The sequence below is a fragment of the Oculina patagonica genome, chromosome 1, assembly GCF_052425735.1.
Source record: "Oculina patagonica isolate OP01 chromosome 1, crgOcupat, whole genome shotgun sequence".
Classification (NCBI taxonomy): Eukaryota; Metazoa; Cnidaria; class Anthozoa; order Scleractinia; family Oculinidae; genus Oculina; species Oculina patagonica.
The window spans coordinates 8,660,862-8,684,133 of NC_135758.1; the positions used below are offsets into that span (position 1 = coordinate 8,660,862).

Consider the following 23,272-nt stretch of genomic DNA (forward strand, 5'->3'; position numbering starts at 1 on the left):
AACTAAGCCAATAAAAGAAGTTGGACTTCTCGTTTGAGTCGAATTTATTTTAACTGTTTGGTACAGTTTCTGTTTTCTAGGGGTTTAAAAGTATATTGTTAGAGGTTTGCATGTAAGCTAAACCCTGGAATAAACCTTTTCTGATTTTTCAGTTATCCTGTAGACGACGATCCTGCTGTAAGCCAAAGCTGTTAATGACTGTTTCCATAATTTCCACAAATCGATAGTCAAGCGGTGAGTACACTTTTTGAAAAAGTGTTCATAAGTGAGTGAATAGATAAAAAAAACATATCTATGTTGAGATATGTTGCCTCGAGATTTTTATGGCCACTAGATTTCGTAAAATAACGCGGCAATTCGATTTCATTTTGTAAACATTTCACTTTCAGCTGAAGGCACATCCGTATCACGTACGCTCCGCGTCGTTCTGCCCAATTAATAAATAAAGAAGTACTTTTAAAATGTGCTCGAGATAAATACCAAATGCATCCTGAACGACTACTAAATTACAGCAAGTCAGCTAGTAATAGTTATAGTAATGGCTTTAAGAAAATCATGTAGATATAAACACCGCGCTGGATTAAAGCCAGTGATCGTTTTAATCCTCAACAGTCGCAGGGCCCAAGACAATATCGAAACTTTTAGAAGGCAGAATTGACTCAATTGCCTTTGAAAGATACTCTCCAGTTGTTGATTGCCATTCACATTGGAATCAATTGCGACAGTATAGGTAGAAATTAAGGCACTCGTTGCATTTCTGTACAGTCACTTAAAGAGACCGAAAAAGCGGTTAGAACGGCTTGAGACAAACAGTGTAACATGGTCGGGAGTTTACTAGCCAGTAGTAAATGAGGCCAAACGATGACTAAATACCACAGTGGTTTAATTCCACTCGTAAATCGGCCATAAAAAGTACAGAACAAGCACACGAACGCATTCATCCGGGATACATCTTATTTTACTGCGCAAGCCCGAAGAAGCTATGAAATCATAACATCGTTTCAAACAGTGCTGTTCTGGTCAATCGTTGAAATACCCGCAACTACAAACAAAAAATGGCAAAGTTCAAGCGCTCCAAAATTTTTCGATCTTATCTTATAAAATTTAGTCCTTGCTTTTGTAAACGTTATATTAAGTTAACGGCAGAGTTGAGGCGCTTGCATGGAAAAGTTGGGCTTTAGATCAAAACTGCCATAGTGCGCAGCCAAGCGCAAGAAACACGATTGATCGATACCACATTGAAACCACCTTTAAAAAGAGCCTTTGCTACATTCTCTAATGACCAGAAGATATTGGTCGAGCAGACTACATAGAATTGACCAAGAAGGGCATGATCATTCATAGTCATTGCTACAGTAGATACTAGCAAAGATGTTAAAATATATGCAAACTAAAATTAAGACATTTTCCTCTTAGTCGATTATAAAGCTAGGACATTGAAAGCACATTTTAAAATTTTGTTTCATTTGTTTTTAATTTCATCTTTTTTAGACAGAAGTACTTGACATGAACAACAGTGGCAAGATTAGACGAGCCATCTCTACTGGCCTCATCGTCGCCGTCTTTCTTTTCAACACCAGTCGTGCTGTCAAGGCAATCGATTTGTGCAAGGAATGCCTGTACATCCTCGGCAACAAAGCTTTCATAAAAGAACGAGAAGTAATACAAGCATACTATAATATCATATATTGGATAACGTTTACTGCTTACTGTGAAATCAGTGATTGCACAAATGCAATAAAATACGGCAGAGAACTTCTTGTGATGTGCAGCAAAAGTGGTGAAAAGCTTTCGAAGGCAAGCTAAGCTTACGACTGGCTGAATTATATAATTTCCAAAGCAAACACCTCTAAGCAACAAAACTCTGTGCGAAAGCACTAAAAATCTTTACAAAAATAGGTGAACGTGAAGCAGAAGCGTCATGTTATGGATCACTAGGAGCAGCGTTTCTTTCTCTTGGTGAGTGTGTCAAGGCTAAAGATAATCTCGAGAAAGCACTTGAATCAAAAATGAAATTGGTGACAGAATTGGAGAGGCTTCATCTTACGAAAACCTGGGAAATGCGTTCTATTGTCTTGGTGAATATCGCAAGGCTAAAGATAACACGGAGAAAGAACTTGCAATTAGAAAGAAATTTAAGGATAAAAGAGGAGAGGCCGCATCTTATGGAAAACTAGGAAATATTTATGTATCTCTTGGTGAATATTTTAAGAGTGAAGAATACCTCGAGAAAGCGCTTGCGATCAGAAAAGAAACTGGCGACAGACAAGGAGAAGCAGCTGATTACAGCAAATTAGGAAATGTGTTTCGCTGTCTTGGTGAATATGTCAAAGCTAAAGATTATCACGAAAAAGCACTTAGAATCAGTCAAGAAATCGGTGACAGAAATGGCGAAGCCACGTCTAAAGGCAATCTAGGAACGAGTTTTCCCTGCATCTTGGTGAATATGTCAAGGCAAAAGAGCATATCGAGAATGCGCTTGTCATCAGAACAGATATCGGAGACAGAGACGGAGAAGCAACAGAATACGTAAACTTAGGAAATGTGTTTCTCATCCTTGGTAAATATGCAAAGGCTAACGATTATTTTCAGAAGGCCCTTGCGATCACAAAAGAAACTGGTAGTCGAAAAGGAGAAGCAGCAACTTACGGCAGCCTTGGAAGTGTGTTTTTCGCTATTGGTGATTATGTTAAGGCTAAAGAATATCAAGAGAAAGCACTTGTGATCATAAAAGAAATTGGTAACAGAGATGGAGAAGCAGCAGCTTACGGAAACCTTGGAAATGTGTTTCTTTCTCTCAGTGAATATGTCAAGGCTGCAGATTATCTTGAGAAAGCACTTGCATGTGAGTCAAGAGATCGGGGACGTTCAAAAACAATTCGTATTCCTTTGCAGGCTTGCGCGGATTAAATTTCACGAAGAAAACTTTCCAGAAGCGTTTCAGTATCTCCTTTCAAGTGTTCATAAATGCGAGAAACTGCGGCGATGTCTTGGCGACAGCGACCAATTTAAGATATTCTTTAGGGAAGAGCACCTTTTTCCCTACTGGATGCTCAGTTCGATGTTTTGTGCTGCTGGAATTCCTCAGGAGGCTCTGTATGTTTCAGAGCTTGGACGGGCCAGGGCTCTGGCAGATTTAATGTCAGCTCAGTACTCTCTGGAGAATCCAATCTCACCTGACCCTCAATCTTGGGTTGACCTTGAAAGCATCGTAAAGAAGGAGGGTAACTGCACTTGTCTATACATCTCTTATTCTTATCAGAGAATACTTTTGTGGGTTATAAAAAGAAACGGTGTCACACATTTCCGAGAAATAAAAACAAATGATAACACTCTTCATCGCGGACTAGTTGGAAATTTAGATGACTTTTTCGCTGAAAACTTAAGACGATTTGGTATTTTAAGAAAGAAGAGTTGCGAAGATCGATCTTTAATTGATACCACAGCGGCATATAACGTATACAAGGAAGGTAGCCTTGCACCCTTCCGACTAGTGGAGGAGGAGGAGGAGGAAAATGAAAGTCATAATCCCGAAACCTAGCCTTTTCTTGAGTTACAAAAAAATGATCATCGCTCCCGTAGCCGACTTACTGGAGGAAACCGAGATCATCATTGTTCCTGATTGCTCCTTGTACAAAGTTCCATTTGCAGCGTTACCAGATAAGAGAGGAAAATTCTTATCCGAGACTTTCAGGATCCGCATCATTCCTTCTTTGACGACGCCCAAGCTAATTCATGACTGCCCAGCAGACTATCAGAGTCAGACTGGTGCACTGATAGTGGGAGATCCTGACCTTGGTTTGGTGCGTTACAAAGGAAAGAAAAAGAGCATATCTAGATTACCCTGTGTAGGAAATGAAGTAGCCATGATTGGACGACAATTACATGTACACAAACGCAGTGATAAGAGTGACCAAAGACGCAAGGGAATTGCAAAGGTATAGATACTTCTGTTCTAGAAAGGTAAGATAGAGTCTTTTGACTTCCTATTTTAATATTATTTTGTTCTTTTATAGTGTATTGAAAGCATTCGAGTTGAATTCAATCGGTAACCTCGTGATTGCATAATCTAATAATTGAATGCATCCTTTGTTATTTTAAAGGAAAGATTCAAGTTGATGTCGCATATTCATTTGGACTTCATTTCGGATTGGCTTCTGATTGCACGGTAAGTTCAACAAAGCTACATCGAGTTTTGATTCAAAGTAATTGATGAGAATTTGTTCATCTAATCAATAAATTTCTTCTGTAAAAGACAAGGTATATTTAGTCTTTGAGAACTAGTGTATGAGCTGAAACACAAATATTAGGCTTCTCAAATAAAACAATTTGATATCTTGGAAAACGAGGAATATGTCGTTTGACTATCTGAACTAACAAAGTGGGATTTGGACTTCTTTCAATTTTTTTCAATTTAGATTTCAACTGTTAACTACCACTCCATTGTGAGTTAACTCAAGTTAGTGGAGAGCTGTTCTCATTTAATCCTTGGCATTTACAGTACTTGTTCTCTCTCCCGGTGCTAGGACACACGGTGTTCTCAAACCTTATTTTTCTCACCGGATTTACCAACCACAAATGACACACTATCGAGAAAGTTCGATATTTTGTTAGAGATTAGAAAAAGCATACAGTGTGGCGAACCACACTGCTCGGTATCCCCTGGGCCTATTCCAGAAGGGATTAGACGCATGGGCGGCACCAGAAGCCCCAGAGAAGAGCCACCAGGGAGATGCCGGGTAACAAAAAGACAGAAAAGCATCAGTTGGACCTTTTGGATCCGTCACGGCGTCTCCTTATCCAAGTGGACGCAGATTCAGGAGCTTCTTGTAGCCGTCTAATTACAGACCTCCTGGCTCTGGGAGCAACCCCGATATCGGTCAGAAACCTACTGACGGACCTACCTAGTACTAGCAAAACCACGGCACCCAACCTCAATTGTATAAACACGCACGTCAACCCATTGAACATACCTCGGCCCTGTACTAGACAATTTAGCAATTGTATGTCCGAAGATATCGAACTGCTTTTATAGTCATTTAATGTTGTTTGTCTTCTTTGTCTTTTTAGGAATCGTTCATGTAGTTGACGACTTGCTTTTACTTCGACTGTAAAGGAAGAAAAGTAAGTGTGTTAGCTCTTTATTATAATAAATTATGTATCGATTGAAGTGTTAGTTTTTATAAATCATCAGTACATATTTCAAACCCAGGAAGGGGGGGGGGGGGGGTACTTGGGATTTCAAGTGACGGGGATGATCGAAGAATCTTTTTGGGTTTGAAATTTTTGATTCCGGGAATTTTTTGGGTAGAAAAATTTGGCAAGTATTTTTTTGGGTGGCTTGAATTAATTAGGGATTTTTTGGGTGTATTAAAAACAATGTAAAGGATCCTGGAAGTGCCTTGGATGCGTAGTTCTGCGAATAAAGTAATAGCAAACGTTATTCTAATGTTTTTCTTTGTGTTATTATCATTTCCCCTTTCTGGAAATTTAAGGGTCAGAAATTCAGCACAGGATTTTTTTAATTTTTGGTCCAGGGATTTTCTTCGGTTTTGTTGGACCCTCATTGTTCCCCTTGGCTTCGCCTCGGGGAACATTGAGGGTCTCGGGGAAACAAAACTCACTATTGTTTTAACGACCCCTTTGATCTGTTATCAAGCTAAGGCATAATAAAGGAACCAAAATGGCATTTGACGTGTCTTAATTTCTTTCTATCGAAACAGAAATGTTTGACATGAACAGCACAGGCGAGGCTATACAAGCCATCTCTATTAGCCTCGTTGTCGCCAACTTTCTCCTCAACACCTGTCGTGTTCCAAAGGCCATCGAGATATACAAAGAATGCCTAGGAGCATTGTTTAAACATCTTGGTGAGTATAACAAAGCTAAAGAATATCTGGAGAGAGCAATTGCGATCACACAAGAAATCGGTGATAGAAGAATAGAAGCCTCATCGTACTCAACTCTAGGAGCTGTGTTGCACTCACTTGGTGAGTATGTCAAAGCTGAAGATTATCTTGAGAAAGGGCTTGCACTCCATCAGACATTAGGCAACAGAAATGAAGAGGCATCATCCTACGGGGCTCTAGGAGCTGTTTTTCTATGACTTGGTGAATGTATTAAGGGTAAAGAATATTTGGAGAAAGCACTGGCCATCAGAAAAGAAATTGGAGACCGAGACGGGGAAGCAATAGATTACGAAAATGTAGGTAATCTGTTTCAATCCCTTGGTAAATATGCGAAGGCTGTAGAAAATCTTGAGAAAGCACTTGCTATTAGAAGAGAACTTGGAAACAGACAAGGAGAAGCATCATGTTACGGGAGCCTTGGAACTCTGTTTTTCTCTATTGGTGATTATGACAAGGCTATAGAATATCACCAGGCAGCAATTGTGATCAGAACACAACTCGGTCACAGAGATGGCGTAGCAAAAGACTATGGAAACCTAGGGGATGTGTTTCTCTCTCTCGGTCAATCTCGCAAGGCCAACGATTATCTTCAGAATTAAGGCACTTTCAATAAGTCAAGAGATTGGAGACGCTAAAGAACAATGGTTATCCCTATGTAGACTTGCATTGCTAAGATGTTATGAAGGAAACATCGAGGAGGCTTATACGAATCTCCTTTCAAGTATTCAAAAGTGCGAGGAACTGCGAGAATATCTTGGAGACATTGATAAGTTCAAGATAAACTTTACAGACGAGCACGTTTTTCCCTACAAGATGCTCTGTGAAATGCTTTGTGCTGCTGGACAGCCACACGAAGCGGTCAATGTTTTAGAGCTGGGACGGGCCAGAGCTCTGGCAGATTTAATGTCAGCTCAGTACTCTGTGAAGAATCAAATCACACCTGATCCTCATTCTTGGGTCGGTCTTGAAAGAATCGATAAGGAAAGAAACTGCACTTTCTATACATTTCTTATTCTTCGAAAGACATAATGTTGTGGGTTATAAAAGGAAGCGGTGTTATGTCTTTTCGAGCAATTGATATAAAAGAGAACACTATTCACCGGGGACTACTTCGAAATTTGGATGACGTTTTTGCTGAAAGTTTTATACGGTTTGGTATTTTGCCAAAAGAGCGCTGCGAAGATCGTTCTTTAACAAGCCAAAATAACAAGCCAAAGCTTACCTCATCTCAGAAAGAGATCCCCACATCTTTCCGAATTTTAGAGGAGGAAGAAAACAATGAAGATTATGTTAAACCGAGCCTCTCGTTGTGTTACAAAATGATCATCGCTCCTGTGGCTGACTTGCTGGATAAACCCGAGATTATCATTGTTCCAGATCGCTCACTGTACAAAGTGCCATTTGCAGCATTACCAGATAAGAGAGGGAAATATTTATCCGAGAGTTTCAGAATCCGCATCGTTCCTTCTTTGACGACTCTCAAGCTCATTCAGGACTGTCCAGCAGACTATCACAGTCAGACCGGTGCACTGATTGTAGGAGATCCTGATGTTGGTTTGGTGCGTTACAAAGGAAAGAAAAAGAACATATCTAGATTACCCTGTGCAGGGAATGAAGCAGCCATGATTGGACGACTGCTGGGCGTTCAGCCTTTGTTGGGAGAGCAAGAAACTAAGCAGGCGGTACTCGAGAGGATTAATTCAGTAAGCCTTGTACATTGTGCTGCACATGGTGATGCTGAAAAAGGAGAAATTGCCCTTTCCCCTCTTCGGTCAATAAATAGGATTCCAAAAGAAGAAGACTACCTATTGACATTGTCTGACATTGCACGGGTTCAACTGAGAGCCAAGCTTGTGGTGCTGAGCTGTTGCCACAGTGGCCAAGGAAAGTCAAGAGTTGAAGGAGTTGTTGGAATTGCTCGAGCGTTCTTAGGATCCGGTGCGCGCTCAGTGTTGGTAGCACTGTGGGCCCTAGAGGACAGCGCAACAGAGCAGTTGATGAACAGTTTTTACAATCAGCTTGTTCGTGGGCAAAGTGCCAGTGAATCTCTTCACGAGGCCATGAAGTGGATGAGAGCTAACGGCTATTCTGACGTGAGTCAATGGGCACCGTTCATTCTGATTGGAGATGATGTGACGTTTGATTTTGGAAAATAAACTAATCGGTTTGTGGAGCAAAATAAAACACTTTACATTTTGTACGGCAATGGTTTTAAACCTTAAACTTTGTATTGGTGACAGTTGCCCTAAACAATATCATCGCGCTATACTGATTACGAGATTTACTTAGTTTCTTTACAACTACATTTTTGGTGTTTTTTTTTTTGTTTAAATACGACCCGATTGATAGACAACAGATCACTCGAGTGAGATGTTATGAGCAAGTGTCAAGTGGTAAAGATTAGGAAACCTTTGAAATGAGATGTTTTAACTATTTCCATTGAAATTGTTATGTAACAAATTCGTGTTTTAGTCTAAAGCACGGGTAACGCCAACATCATCTTTGGTAAAGGTTAAAAGTTAGTCAGAATAAAAGCGTTCTTAATTTCTCAGCGATTGACAGGCTATGACATGGTTGGTGCATCTTGAAAAAAGTGTTGGATTTATCAGTTTGTCTTTGTAAGTGGTATAAGTAGTCACTAATCTTAACCATCTTTGTTACTTTTCTGTGCCTGTCCTAAGAGCAGTTAGGGAAGATCGTTAGGGACAGAGGCAGATAAAGAAGGTTGATTGACGACCTATGTTTTGCCTGTTGTTGAGGGGGTTCAAGAGAGAGAGTAAACTATTATTTTTAGGTTAGTACATTGCAAAAAAATACCTGCTAATTAAGGATTCAAGTAATAGCTCTTTTAAAGCAGCGCTATTTCAGTCAACAACATAATAGGTTCAACTAGGAAAAGATCCAGATAATTTTTCGAGATAATTGCTGGAAGGAATGCTAAGAAAAGCAAAACTTAATTACATGAAACAAAGCTAGTTTAAATAGATGATGTACTCAGATTGCCAATTGTATTGAATATTAATTTTAAGAAGATGAAGCGATAAAAATATTATTGTGAGCGATTTTAAAAACATCTGTATCACTCTTTATGTAACTTTATTGAATGTGTACGAGCTAAACTGAAATGAATTTAGACAAAGTGGTACATAGAACCATGTAAATTGAACGCACTTTATTTCCCTTGTGTCGTTATAGTATGACCAGCTCTGTATTAACTTTACTTTTTCAAATCTGCGTATATAAAAGTAAGTGACAATGAGCGTACTTGTCTTGTACAATTTGGTGACGAATTAAGTTGAGACCTGACAGGTGGGCTTTCAAAATTATGTCTTATAAGGGCTTTCTTGTTATAGATATAGGAGCTTCTAAAATGGACTTCACTGTTCATGTAAGTTACTCTATGTCATGACTCGTGAGGATTGAAGATTAATCCATAAAGTCCCGTTTTACTCTTCGGTTTCGGATCACTGATGGGTTAGTGTTGATCTATGCCGTAGTATGCACTGCAAAAAATACGTACAGTCTGGCTAGTGAGAGAATTGGAAAGGGAGAACAGTTGAGCTAACATGTCTACGTTACGATCCTTGTTTCCTATAGAGAAGAAAACTTCATGATCAAACGCTTTGAAATTAAAATTTTTCATTTTATGTCTTTACATCAAGTTAAAATATTCCGTGTTCCATGTCCCTAGTCTCACTTTTCTTAGCGAATGATTATTTGACTTCGAGGAAGACATATTTGCGACATCGACAAGAAAATGTAACATTGAGAAAATAGCTGAAGAAAATTTGTTTACATCATTTTCCATTTTGCCCTGTATTCAGATTAAAAGATTAACGTAAAAGGACATATTGCTGTGTTGAGAATGGTTGTCCGGCAGTAGCGTAAAACCGTACGCGACATTGCCAAAAGGTATTATTGGTAGTGTTAGTTCGCCGTAGTTCATGAACGCTTTATCCTAAAAACTATTTCATCTTGCCCGCCATAGCACTTCTTTACATCGCGGGAATCATGGCGGGGTTTGGATAATTCTTGGTTTTCATGTTACGTCATAAAATTCTGAAATCAAAATTCACTAGGACTGCTAAATTTTTTGTTGTCATTAGGCGTAAGATAAACTAAAAGTATATCTTTTTTTGCAAATTTCCAGATCGATAGTGTCATTCGTTTTTAAAACAGAGCATCTTGAATATTTGAGTTCTCCGTCGTATGTGACATCAAGCTGCAGAGTGCCGTGACAAAGCTGTTTTGTTTGAAAAAGGCATTTCCTTTCCATTTTCAGCAGATTGAACATTTCAGATATAATAAGTGGTGTTTATGTGAAAGTGTACTAGCTCATAAGCCAAGGATAGTCGCTGTTGTAAACAGAATTGAGTTCCAGATGGCTTCTCTGACACCACGGCGGCCATATTTGTGTCCCTTGGAAGGACACAAATATGGCGTCTCCATACTAAGCTTTATAAAAATTTGCGCGGAAAGGTTCGGACAATAACTCGCGAACGGTACACCGCACAGACCCGAAACTTGGAGAAATTGTTTATCTATTTATGGTCTATAATATTTGATGTTCAAAGCTTCTGTAGTTGAATGGTTTCGAATTAATTTTTTGATTGCGCGACAGTGAAAACCAGCAATATATCAAACACGAGAGACAGTGTTTCATTAGGATATCCAAACACCGAGAAGAGAGTTGAAAATACGACGCGCAGCGGAGTATTTTTGACGAAGTTCGAGGTGTTTGGATAGCCGATGAAACACTGCCTCGAATTTGATATATCTTTTCAATCGAAACAAAAACTACGGAGTAAAAATCTATGCTAATTAAGACCGGGTATCCAAACCTCCTTCACGGTCACGATTTTCTTTGTTTTAACTCGATGAATTTTTAATGAGTTTGAGAAGTATTTATCAAAAACTATTGATTACATCCCAGAGTACCTTCAGCATTTTCTTGTAAGCTTTTACATTAGTGTAGAAACCTTTCTCGAAACAGTTATAAATAGCAGGCAAACGCAGCGTACCAAGCAATTTTCTGCACACAAGTTGTGCAAAGCGACAAAATTCCAGCACTCTATTGAAATGGATATAGAATTGTTGATCGTGGTTTGTTATTGTTCTTATCTGCTAACGTTGTTACTCATGAAAACAATTTGACTGTTACTTCCTCCTACGTGTTTCGTTTTAATGTCGAACAATTTCGTATAAAAATGTGACGGTCATGTTTGTACTGAACGAAAATGGATCAGATCGTTAATTACTTAGTAAAATCTTATATTCTGCGTGACATTTAATTTTCCGCCAAAAATATCAATAATGATGATGGGAAACCACTTCTTCTTATAGCAGTACTGGGCGGAACGGGCGTCTTAGATATTTCATTTTCGGCACATAAAACACGAGGAACATGAGTAAGGAAGGTTTGGAAAATGATGACATGTAGAGTCAGCACCTAAAATTATGTTCCGTGTCCGTGACATAAGATAAGAATAGAGTAGGAAAAGTGAAACTTTGTACCAATGCCAAATATGGCAATATGCTAAAGTATAATTCCGCCGAGACTTCTTGAACATTAACTCGGAGTACTTAATCGCGGTTGTAGATGTATTTCTGCTCTGGAAATGGGTGAGGTTATGTATATTGTTTTTATTTCCCTTTAACTTTTATTCTCTTATTCAGTGCTGAGTTGAACTAATTCCAGGCTAACCCCGTGATTAACTGAAAACTCATAATTGCCTCCCGTGTTATTTTGAAGGGAAAATCCTTGTTGCTGCTGTAGATTGATTTGGAATTCATTCCTGTTTTGATTTCTCACAGTACTGTAAGTACGGAAGTCATCTTCGCCACACTTTGCTTCAAACGACTTATAATTAACGAAATTATGTTTATAACCTTAATATTTAGCGCAGGAACTGTTGTTTGCGTGATCGATATTTGCAAAACACAAAACGAAAGGAGAAAACACAGTGATGTCAGGTACAACATCAAGATTATGTTCCATGACATTAACTGGGAACTGATGAAAATTCAAACAAAGCATTGAGGTAGACTTTTGGATAAATGATCCAAAGGCAAATCCAAACCGCGGCGTTTACTAGTTTTCTAAACTCAGAGGTATTTACAAACTCAGGGCTGGGATTGCTGTACTAATACGCTCAAAGGATCTAGCCGCTATTGAACTACAAAGCCATATTGAGTTTCTCTATTCATTTGATTTTTTAAAAGGACAGTGTCCCGGCTGATTATCGAAAGTTCACTTCCCTTATTTCCATATTATATTGCCAAATGCCCTCCAAATATAGAAATATATGCATGGGATAAAAAGATTCTACTGAGCAAAATAAAAAAGAGTATTTTTGGGAAGATGTACAGTTGATTAAATTTGACTTCCTGACAGGATGGCAAGAATTTTGAATATTTCAATCTTTTTTTTTTCTTTCAAGTTGATATTCCCTTGCTTTCACCACTTTTGGTGTTTTTTTCTTTCTATTGCAAGGTAATAAAGCAAGTTTGTAGCAAGCTATACAGGTCATACTTATAAAAATATGATATATATCAGCTCAGCTGGGACACTGCATTTAATTGCGGTTGAAAAGATTCCAGTAGAAATCAAAAGCTTATCCTGGGATTAGAAAGTCACACAATTATGCTTGCGTCATTTTAAAGAATGACCCTTTCAGTTCGACGCAAGTTCAGTTCGATTTTGTTCCATTTTTTTTTTCTATTACAGCGTGTCAATGGAAGAGAACATTTTTGTTTTCAAGTTACTTTAAAATTACTTTAAGAAATTAGGGGATTTTGTTTTAACTTGGGAAATTAGATGCTTGATGGGTAAGGTTGCAAATGCATGACGATTGTGTTCCAAAATGAGAAACGGCCACTGAAACTGATATAGACGACGGAGCGGAGGTAAGAACAAAGACCAGCGAAAGCGTGAACCAAGATAAACTTTCATTTGTCCCCAAGTTGCAACGACTTAAAAAAAGTCTGTGGATCCTTGAAAAATATGCGCCACAGAAATCGTGTCTTAAAACAACGTGAATAATTAGTTTTCGCGAAAGCGAGATGTGAACTCATGAGACAAATGAGGATCTGGAGGCCATTGCGAGGACTTGGAAAGAAACGGAAGAAAAACAAATTCTACGCAGCCAATCAGAAGCAGGATTGCTTACAGTCCACAGTCTGATGATCGCTTCGTGCTTGCAACTTGAGAAACTGTCAACTTACAGTTTCTATCTTTAAATTAGTAAATGGAAAACTAAAAACCATCTGCTTCCCTAGGCTAAATGGACCTAAATTTTTAGAATAATTTAGAATAATGTGTACAGCACCGACGGAAAGCTTCACCGATTTGTTTCAGGTACGCAATGCTGCAATTTAAAACAAAACTCAATTGTCGCCTCTTACAGTCACTGATTTCTTTTACCGTGAAAGGAAAAGTTCTTAACACACCAAACACATGTCCGTGACATGTATAAAACGGAAGAGTTGAGAGTAAAGGAGTACATTTCATATTCACACGTGAAAGCAAATTCCAAATTTAGTAACTAAATGTGGCGAGACATGTCACATGCCTGACATTAAATCCAACAACCTCCGTCACGCATCAAACGAGTAGCGAAACATTTTCCCAGACGAGGTACTCGCTTTATAAGTCTGTTTTTGATAAGTCTGAGTCAAGTCGATCAGTCTGAGCTTCAACGAACGAACTATCAACCAACCAAACAAACAAACAAACAAACAAACGGATAGATTGTTTCACGAACTAAAAAGTGTCAAAATGGAATGGAACGGCGCTTTTATAAAAGGCTCGATTTATCCAGTTGGAGACTTGAAAGTCTTCTTTGAGAGGTTTGAAAAACACCTTAACTATTAACTCCCTAGGGTCTAATAAATTACTTGACGCCCTTTCTGTGGATACTGTTGGCTTACGATACATGAAGTAGTCAACTTGTTAAACCGCTGGTCAACACAAGAGCTGATTTCTCGGAAAAATAGCTTTGTCGAGTCGAAGGTTTGGAAGGTGCTATCAGTTTAACAAATTTTAAATGCAAAAGCCTTCAAAAGATGTCGATATTTCCGAGTCTGTGGCAGCCACTGATCAAAATGGCCGGCAAGAAGGACAATGCCATTAGGAAGCGAAGCTATTCGAGTTCAGTTGTCGAGTTTGAAAAGGTCTCCACTTACATAAATTTTGTATAGCCCTAAAAGCGACATTTTGATGAAGAGGTAGGTATTATTGAAATTGGAATTGATTTGTTGTCTCGACTATTTGAAATATTGTTCATCATTACTACGTTTTCCAGTTGGTGATTTACAAAAAAAAAGAACATACATAACTTGGATGTGTTAATCAAGTAGTTTACTACAGAAATGAAGAAAAAGTAGAAAAAAAAAAAACGGAACCTACGTAACTAAAGTCCGTAAACAATTTGTCCAACAGTAAACGAAAATATATATACAAATTTCGGTAGCCACGACTGTGCGTCGTTTAAGATATTTATTTTATTTATTACTTATTTGCCTGCCCTACACGTTTCACGTCATAATGTATAAATGCCACTAGAACAAAGCAGCTAACAGATTTGAATTTTATTTTTTATTGTAATTTTTTATACTTATACTGCTGTTATCTATCACACGCGACCCTCTGAGCAAAAAATCAGGAGAAAAGTTCGATCAGCTTTTGGTGGATGTCAATCACCTAACTTGACAACCTTAACTCGTACATTTGAATCATGAGACCGTATCCTCATTTGAAATATCGAATGTTGATCGGTTTATTGTGACGGGTGCTTTTTCGAAAGTGAGATAGAGAGCAGGAAGTGCTCGGCTTACCAGTAGGTTATGGCCGCCGGAAATGTTTACTAACCTGGCAAAGGGCTTCCAATACCCATAAGAGAAGAAACCATACATTAATTTAATAAAGGTAACCAAACAGAGGGAAATATGACGATATTCAAAGATATTTGACCGAGTTGTTGGGAAAATTCCGGACCGTGAGTGTAATGCGTGACGATATTTTAGAGGTCATTAAAATATGGAAGATACACAGCATAATTTATACACAGCTGAAACTGATTAGATGATTACAATATTCGAGTTAAATTTAGAAAGTTGAAAGCAATATTGCAATCCGGCGTTCACGATTAGTGAAAGTAATTTTCGCAAATTAAGCGGAACGCGCTGAGAATTTCGACTGTAGTACTCGGTTGTATCCATTCTCAAGAATATTTACAGCTATTAATCTCGTTCCCAGATCTCGTGGCTTGTCTACCTGCGAGATGTGGGAACGAGATTATACAGCTATAGGATTGACTTTTGAACAAACCTTCAATCAAAGCGTCACATCTTAAGCGGATAACCTGAAGTTTCCCCTCGCTGTTAGATGGTTTACTATTCCCTTATGACGCCAGGAAGTTGTCTCCATCATAAAATAAACATATAATTAACGTAGAATTAGGATGCTCTGTAAACTTATACTGCAAGGTTACGAAGAGATGTTTGGAAAAAAATATCACAAGAACGAGAAATGATGTCTGGAAATTCCTAATTTTTGTAGACCTGCATGTCGAAGTACGGTTTGCACGGACAACGCACATACTATTGAGATATCTTTATGTCCCTGAGGGATGAATAAACAGCTACCTTATGGTAACTTATTTTCGCGGGAACTAGATTTCGCCAAAATGAAACGTGCGTATTTCGCCGGATTTAATTTTCGCGATTAGGCCGAAATATACGTTGAAACAATTAAAAATACGTCAGAAACGTTAAGAATAAATTTTCGCGGGTCTTTAATTTCGCGATATTTTGATAATCGCGAAAAATTAAGTCCCGCGAAAATAAGTGACAATTTAACAAATCGACCACATTTTTCCATGGTCTACACTCTTATAGACCATAGAAATGACGTCAGAAAATGTTCAAAACTCAAGTGGAACCACGAGGCGTTAGCCGAGTGATTTCTCAGCAAAGTTTTGGACATTTTATGGCGTCATTTCTATGGTCTATAAGAGTGTAGACCATGGAAAAATGTGGTCGATTTGTTTTTATACCATAACAAACTCGAACAAGTATTTATCAAAAGCAATGCCTGACCGTGAAGAAACTTTGCCGGTTGGACGTAAAGATTCCGGTCCGACACGTAAAAACGACAATGATACGAAAGAAGATAAACAAGAATTCAAAGAATAACAATTTTAATTACCTTTTCCTTCCTCGTTGAGTGTGTGCCTATCGCTTGAAGCGAGCAAGATTATTTTTCTTTCTGAAGATCTTGTTAGAGCTCGTTCACTAAACATCGACAGTCCCCTGCCGGTTCGCTAGCACCGTTCTTCTCAGTTAGACCAAAAATTCAAAAGCCTGGTCAATTTTCTTTTGACAGATCACCTAAGTAGAAGTCCAATCCTGAATTCCGAAAACAAATGCGTACTTGATACAAACAAAACACGATGAAATTCGCTTTCATTCATGGAGACCAAGCTTACAAATCTTTTAGCCCGCGCGTGTGCGTGGCGTGATCTGACGTCACTTTCATGGTCTATACTCTCATCGACCATAACTTTGGACCAATCAGCGCGCGAGAATTCTCTCGGTTATGGTATAAAAGGTACTGCATGAGCTGGCATCCCAAATGGAAGTACCTTTTCAATATTGTGAAAAGAATCTCATCTTGTTTACTTCTTGTACCTTCAAGGGTTAATTATAAAACCCATAATTTACGATGTTCTTCATGCGTATCAATGATTCCGTTATCTGGCTTACTACGTCAGAACGTCCCTTCTTTAACATCGCTTGGAGTCACTTTATGAAAAGACCCTAACCTAAAGTCCATTTTCTCCGTCTGATTTCTAGTGCTGACAGATCTACAACTTGAAGGGCTTATCATGAACAACATAGACAAGGTTACGCAAGCAATCTAGATCTCTATCGGCTTTATTGTCGCCAACTTTCTTCTCAACACTTGTCGAGTTCTAAAGGCCATCGAGTTGTGCAAGGAATGCTTGATCGTCCTAAGCAACAAAGTTCTCACAAAAGAAGTAGTAATCGAATACTTCTATAAAGCGCTATATTGCACAATGTTTAAGGCTTACTGTCTGATTAATGATTACACAAGTGCACTACACTACGGCGAAAAACTTCAAAAACTTCTTCGCAGAAGTGACGAAATAGCTGTAAAAAGTAAGCTAAGCTTAAAACTGGCAACATTGTATTTTCGTCAAAGTAAATATGGTGAAACACAAGAAGCTTGCGAGAAAGCACTAGAAATCAATACTGAAATTGGTGACAGATATATAGAGGCTTCCTGTTACGGCAACCTAGGAGCTGTATTCCAAAGTCTCGGTGAAAATATCATAGCAAAAAAGTACATGGAGAAAGCATTAACGATCACAACGGAAATTGAAGACAAAGCTGGGCAGGCTTCATCTTATGGAAATTTAGGAAATTCATTTCTATGTCGTGGTGAATATGTTCTGGCTAAGCAATGTCTCGAGAAAGCTGTTGCGATAAGCATAGAAATTGGAGACATTGACGGAGAAGGAGAAAATTACGGCAACTTAGGAATTCTGTTTGCGTGTCTTGGTAAATTTCACCAGGCGGAAGAATATCTTGAAAAAGCAATTGCAATCAAAAAGCAAATTTGCAATCCTCTAGGGGAAGCAAAACATTACGATGACCTCGGAAACATGTTTCAAGCTCTTGCTCAATATGGCAAGGCCAAAGAATACCTCGACTTTGCACTTGCGATCAGAAAGAAAATTGGCGACAAAAGTGGAGAAGCCTCATCTTACGTGAACCTAGGAACTGTGTTCTCTTCTCTTGGTGATTATCACAAAGCTAAAGATCATTTTGAGAAAGCGCTTTTGATCAGTAAGGACATTGGAGACAAACATATAGAAGCGTCTTCGTATCAAAATATTGGCACTGTTTACCTTTCTCTTGGTGAGTGCGAGAAAGCTAAAGAGTTTATGGAAAAATCACTTGCAATCAGAAAATCAACCAGTGATCGTGCAGGGGTAGCAGAAGATTATGAAAGCCTGGGAGCTGTGTTTAAGTATCTTCGTGATTACAACAAGGCGAAAGACTACCTTAAGGAAGCACTTGCGATCAAAAAAGAAATTGGTGACAGAAATGGCGAAGCGTCCTGTTACGGAATTCTTGGCGCTGTTTCCCTATCTCAGGGGGAGTACAAAAAAGCTGAACTATATCTTGACAAAGCACTTGAAATGAAAAAAGTCATTGGTGACAGAAGCGGCGAAGCTTTTTGTTATGGAAACCTAGGAAATGTGTTTTATTTCCTAGGTGATTATTTCAAAGCAATAGAATATCACGAGAAAGCACTTGGAATCAGAAAAGAAATTGGTGATAGAATTGGAGAAGCAACAGATTTCGGAAACCTTGGAACTGTGCTTCAATCTCTTGGCAGGTATGAAAAGGCTAAAGAATATCACGAGGCAGCGCTTGCTATCCAGAAAGACATTGGAGACAGATGCGGAGAAGCAACAGATTACGGAAATCTAGGCAATGTCTTTCTATATCTTGGTGATTATCTCAATGCTAAAGAATATCACGAGAAAGCACTTCCAATTAGAAAAGAAATCGGTGACAGAAAAGGAGAATCAACAGATTACGGGAATTTAGGAATTGTGTTTCTTCGTCTTGGTAACTATGTCAAGGCTAAAGATTACCTTGAAAAAGCCCTTGAAATTAAACAAGAAATTGGAGATAAAAAAGGTGAAGCGTCCTCTTTCCTAAACCTAGGAAGTGTATTTTCCTCTCTTTGTGATTATGACAAAAGTAAAAAATATATCGAGAAATCGCTTGCGTTCTTTTTGAAACTTGGAGACAGAGATGGAGAAGCGTCCTGCTATGTCAATCTTGGAACTGTGTTTCAATTGCTTGGTAAATTTGCGATGGCTAAAGAATTTCACGACAGAGCACTTCAGGTCAAACAAGATAATGGTGACAAAGAAGGAGAAGCAGCTTGCTACAGTAACCTTGGAAATTTGTTTCTAGCTATTGGTGATTGTGATAAAGCTAAAGAATATTACGAGAAAGCACTTTTAATCACAGGAGAAATTTGCGACAGTGAAGGGGAAGCCGTCTGTTATGGAAACCTAGGAATGGTGTTTATATCACTTGGGGAACATCTTAAGGCTAAACAGAATCTCGAGAAAGCACTTGCAATAAGCACTCAGATTGGAGACGTTGAAAAACAATTTGAAACACTTTGCAGACTTGCATGGCTAAAATATTTGGAAGGAAACATCAAGGAAGCGTCTACGTATCTCCTCGCAAGCATTCGTAAGTGCGAAGAACTGCGGTGTTTCCTAGAAAATAACGATCAATTCAAGATACATTTTTCAGAAAAACATGTTTTCCCCTACTGGAACCTAAGTGCAATGTTGTGTGCTACAGGAAGTCCTTACGCAGCTCTCTACGTTGCAGAACTTGGACGGGCCAGAGCTCTGGCAGATTTAATGTCAGCTCAGTACTCTGTGAAGAATCAAATCCCACCGGATCCTCAATCTTGGGTCGGTCTCACGAGGATCATCGAGAAGGAAAGTAACTGCATATGTCTATACATTTCTTATTCCTCGCAAAATATATTGTTGTGGGTTTTAAAAGGCAGCGGTGCTATGTCTTTTCGATCAATTGTCATAAACGAGAACGCTATTCACCGCGGACTAGTTCGAAATTTGGATGAAGTTTTTGCTGAAAGTTTTGGGCAGTTTAGTATTTTGCCAAAGGAACGCTGCGAAGATCGTTCTTTAAACAGTAACAAGCCAAAGTTTACGTCATCTCAGGAAGAGATCCCCACATCTTTCCGAATTGTAGAGGAGGACAAAAACAACGAAGATTATGTCAAACCGAGCCTCTCGTTGTGTTACAAAATGTTCATCGACCCTGTGGCTGTCTTGCTGGATAAACCCGAGATTATCATTGTTCCAGATCGTTCACTGTACAAAATTCCATTTGCAGCGCTACCAGATAAGAGAGGGACATATTTATCTGAGTCTTTCAGGATCCGCATCGTTCCCTCTTTGACGACTCTTAAGCTCATTCAAGACAGTCCAGCAGACTATCACAGTCAGACTGGTGCACTGGTAGTGGGAGATCCTGATGTTGGTTTGGTGCGTTACAAAGGAAAGAAAAAGAACATATCTAGATTACCATGTGCAGTAAATGAAGCAGCCATGATTGGACGACTGCTGGGTGTTCAGCCTTTACTAGGTGAGCAAGCAACTAAACAGGCGGTACTTGGCAGGATGCATTCAGTGAGTCTGATACATTTTGCTGCACATGGTGATGCCGAAAGAGGAGAAATTGCCCTTTCCCCTCTTCGCTCAATAAACAGGATTCCAAAAGAAGAAGACTACCTATTGACTATGTCTGACATTTCACGAGTTCAACTGAGAGCCAAGCTTGTGGTACTTAGCTGTTGCCACAGTGGTCAAGGACAGACAAGAGTTGAAGGAGTTGTTGGAATCGCTCGAGCGTTCTTAGGATCCGGTGCGCGCTCAGTGTTGGTGGCACTGTGGGCCCTAGAAGACAGTGCAACAGAGCAGTTGATGAACAGTTTTTACAATCAGCTAGTTCGTGGGCAAAGTGCCAGTGAATCTCTTCACGAGGCCATGAAGTGGATGAGAGCTAATGGCTATTCTGACGTTAGCCAGTGGGCACCTTTCGTTCTGATTGGACATGATGTGTCGTTAAATTTTGGAAAATAAACTAATCGGTTTGTTGAGAAAAAGAAAGCACTTGACATTTTGTATAGCAGTGGTTTTAAACCTTAAATGTTTTGGTGACAGTTGCTCTAAAAAATATCATTGCGTTATTTTGATTATGAGATTTACTTAGTTTCTGTACTATTGTATTTTTGGTGTTTTTTTAAATAAGACCTCATCGATAGACAACAGATCACTCGAGTGAGATGTCATGATCAAGTGTCAAGTGGTAAAGACTAGAAAAGCTTTGAACGAGATGCCTTCAACTATTTTCATTGAAATTTCTATATGTAATAAATTAGTATTTTGGTCTAAAGTATGGGGAAATGCCAACATCATATTTCGTAAAGGTTAAAAGTTAGTCAGAATAAAGGCGTCCTTAATTTCTTAGCGTTTGAGAAAAGTTTTGGCTTTATCTATTACAAGTTTGTCTTTGTAACCGGTATCAGTAGCCACCAGTCTTAATCATTTTTGTTCCTTTTCGGTGCCTGTCCTGGGAGATCATTAGGGGCAGAGAAAGAAAATTATTATGGAGGTATTTGGATAGCCGATGAAACACTGTCTTGAATGTTTGATATATCTTCTCAATCGAAACAAAAACTACGGAGTAAACGGAGAAAAAAATCGTAAAAATACAGGGTATCCAAATCTACTACAATTTCGTTTAAAAATGTGACGGTCGTGTTTGTACTGAAGGAAAATGGATCAGACCATTAATGGTATATACTGCGTGACATTTAATGTTCCGCCAAAAATATTAATAATGATGACGAAAAACCACTTTTTCTCATAGCAGTACTGTGCGGAACGGGAGTCTTAGTTATTTCATTTTCGGCACATAAAACACGAGGAATATGACGGAAGGTTTGGAAAATGATGACATGTAGAGTCAGTACCTAAAATTATGTTCCGTGACATAAGATAAGAATAGAGCAGGAAAAGTGAAACTTTGTTACAAAGAAAACTATGCCAATACACTAATGTATAATTCTGCCGATGACTGCTGGAACATTAACTTGAAGTTCTTAAACGCGTTTGTAGATGTATGTACTTCTGCACTAGAAATGGGTGAAGTAGTAGAGAGGGGAGTCGACAAATACCACCTCTGAATTAACCGCTTTTATCGCAGCTGGAGTTCGTTTTTTGGCAAGTTTTAATGAGTCACGGTAAATTCCCCGACTTTGTTTACCCACGCGGAAAAAAACAAAATTTGCATACCATGTTCAGGCAAGCCCTTGACATGTTCAAACATGCCTTGACTGTCACGTCACGCTCTCAACGTAATTCGACAAATACCACACTGAATTAGACGCTTTTTTGACAGGTGGCAATGAGTCATAATTGATATCACGTGCATTAAATCAAAAGAACAATAGTTGTGCACGTGTAAAACAATAGATTTTTCATTCCAGAGTGCTTAGAACTCAGATTTTAGCACACAGGAATGAAAACAACTTACTAACGTCTAAAAATATCATTCGGGTAAACCCCCGACACCCACGCACAAATTTGCATGCCGCTCGCGGCTTCATGTCAATTGAACATTTGTGCTTTTTAGTTACATGGCTTTTAGCAAGACCTTGTTGACCGCGAACAAAGCAAGTCAATTTGACGAGTTTGTTGAGCAACAAATTGAGCGAATGCCTCAAATGTCGGGCCCACTTCGTGAAGTTGTCCGTAATATACTGGATGAACCGATCCCTCTTGAAGTGCAAGAGCGTTTGCTAAAACCGTTGCTTTCACAAAAGTATCACCCAAAACCCCCTCAGCGACTTCGTCGCAAGGAAAAGAAGGAGCAAAAAAGGAAGAACATTCTAAATGAATTTGATCCTTTTGTACCACACGAAAATCGGGTGGTAACAAATTATCAGAATGAGATTTTAAACCTTCTTGATGTCGCGGAATACGAGGGGGAGGAAAATAGTGGCCGGCGTTTTATTCGATGGCGCTTTATCAGAGGTTTGGAAAAAGACCTTACACCAAACTTTATGGAAAAAATTCGAGAAAATGTAAACACAGCGTTTTATATCAGGCATACTTACTCGTATCGGTTGCGCAACATTGATGATGATACGGTCATTGTTTACTACATTAACAAAGGCTCACCTTGGATTAATAAGCTTTCTGCAGCGGAAAAATGGTTGACCGAACAGGAGACAAAACGCCTGGCTCCTGACAATATCAAAAGACCTTCTACAAAGTGGAAGTTTGAAAGCTTTTTTAATGTTGATGTAAAGGTTGTGCTTGACCGACAACCGCTGTTAGGCACAGGCCCCTTACCAGACTGGCTGCGCAACCTTGCACATGGCCGGTTAATGGTTGCGCTAGATACCTATCAAGATAATTTGTGTCTATGGCGTTGTATTGCTGTGCACCAAGGAGCGCGTATTGATCGAAGCACAGCAGCAGCCCGAGGTCTCGCAAAGAGTTTCTTCAAACTCGAAACTGTGCCGACCGACTGTCCAAAAACATCTCTTGATGAATTAGATAAAGTTGAAAGGCATCTGAATCAGGGTGCCGCTTTCTCTGATTGGCTCGGCATCCGAGTTTATGAGCCTGTGCGGGTAAAAGATGAGGAAGTCGTATGGCACCTAAAAAGAAACCCTCCAGCTATGCTGAAGAACATTCTGACAA

At 39.0% G+C, this 23,272-nt stretch overlaps 1 protein-coding gene and 1 pseudogene across 5 annotated transcripts in view; both read left to right on the top strand.

Annotated features, from left to right (window-relative positions):
• Positions 1–8,236, top strand: part of LOC144654636 (tetratricopeptide repeat protein 28-like) — a 52,253-nt gene extending 44,017 nt beyond the window's left edge. Inside the window, exons 1-3 of one of the 5 annotated variants that reach the window (XM_078514845.1) lie at positions 3,926–3,963; positions 5,071–5,124; positions 5,724–8,236. In XM_078514845.1, the coding sequence (XP_078370971.1) occupies positions 6,938–8,065 (1,128 nt within the window). In that variant the 5' untranslated portion in view covers positions 3,926–3,963; positions 5,071–5,124; positions 5,724–6,937 and the 3' untranslated portion in view covers positions 8,066–8,236. Of the gene's footprint in view, positions 1–3,914; positions 3,964–4,087; positions 4,169–5,070; positions 5,125–5,723 lie in introns of those variants that run through there. The other 4 variants (XM_078514852.1, XM_078514836.1, XM_078514859.1 and 1 more) reach the window with 4 other exon arrangements.
• Positions 8,237–16,795: 8,559 nt separating this feature from the next.
• Positions 16,796–21,008, top strand: LOC144644757 (uncharacterized; annotated as a pseudogene).
• Positions 21,009–23,272: the final 2,264 nt, after the last annotated feature.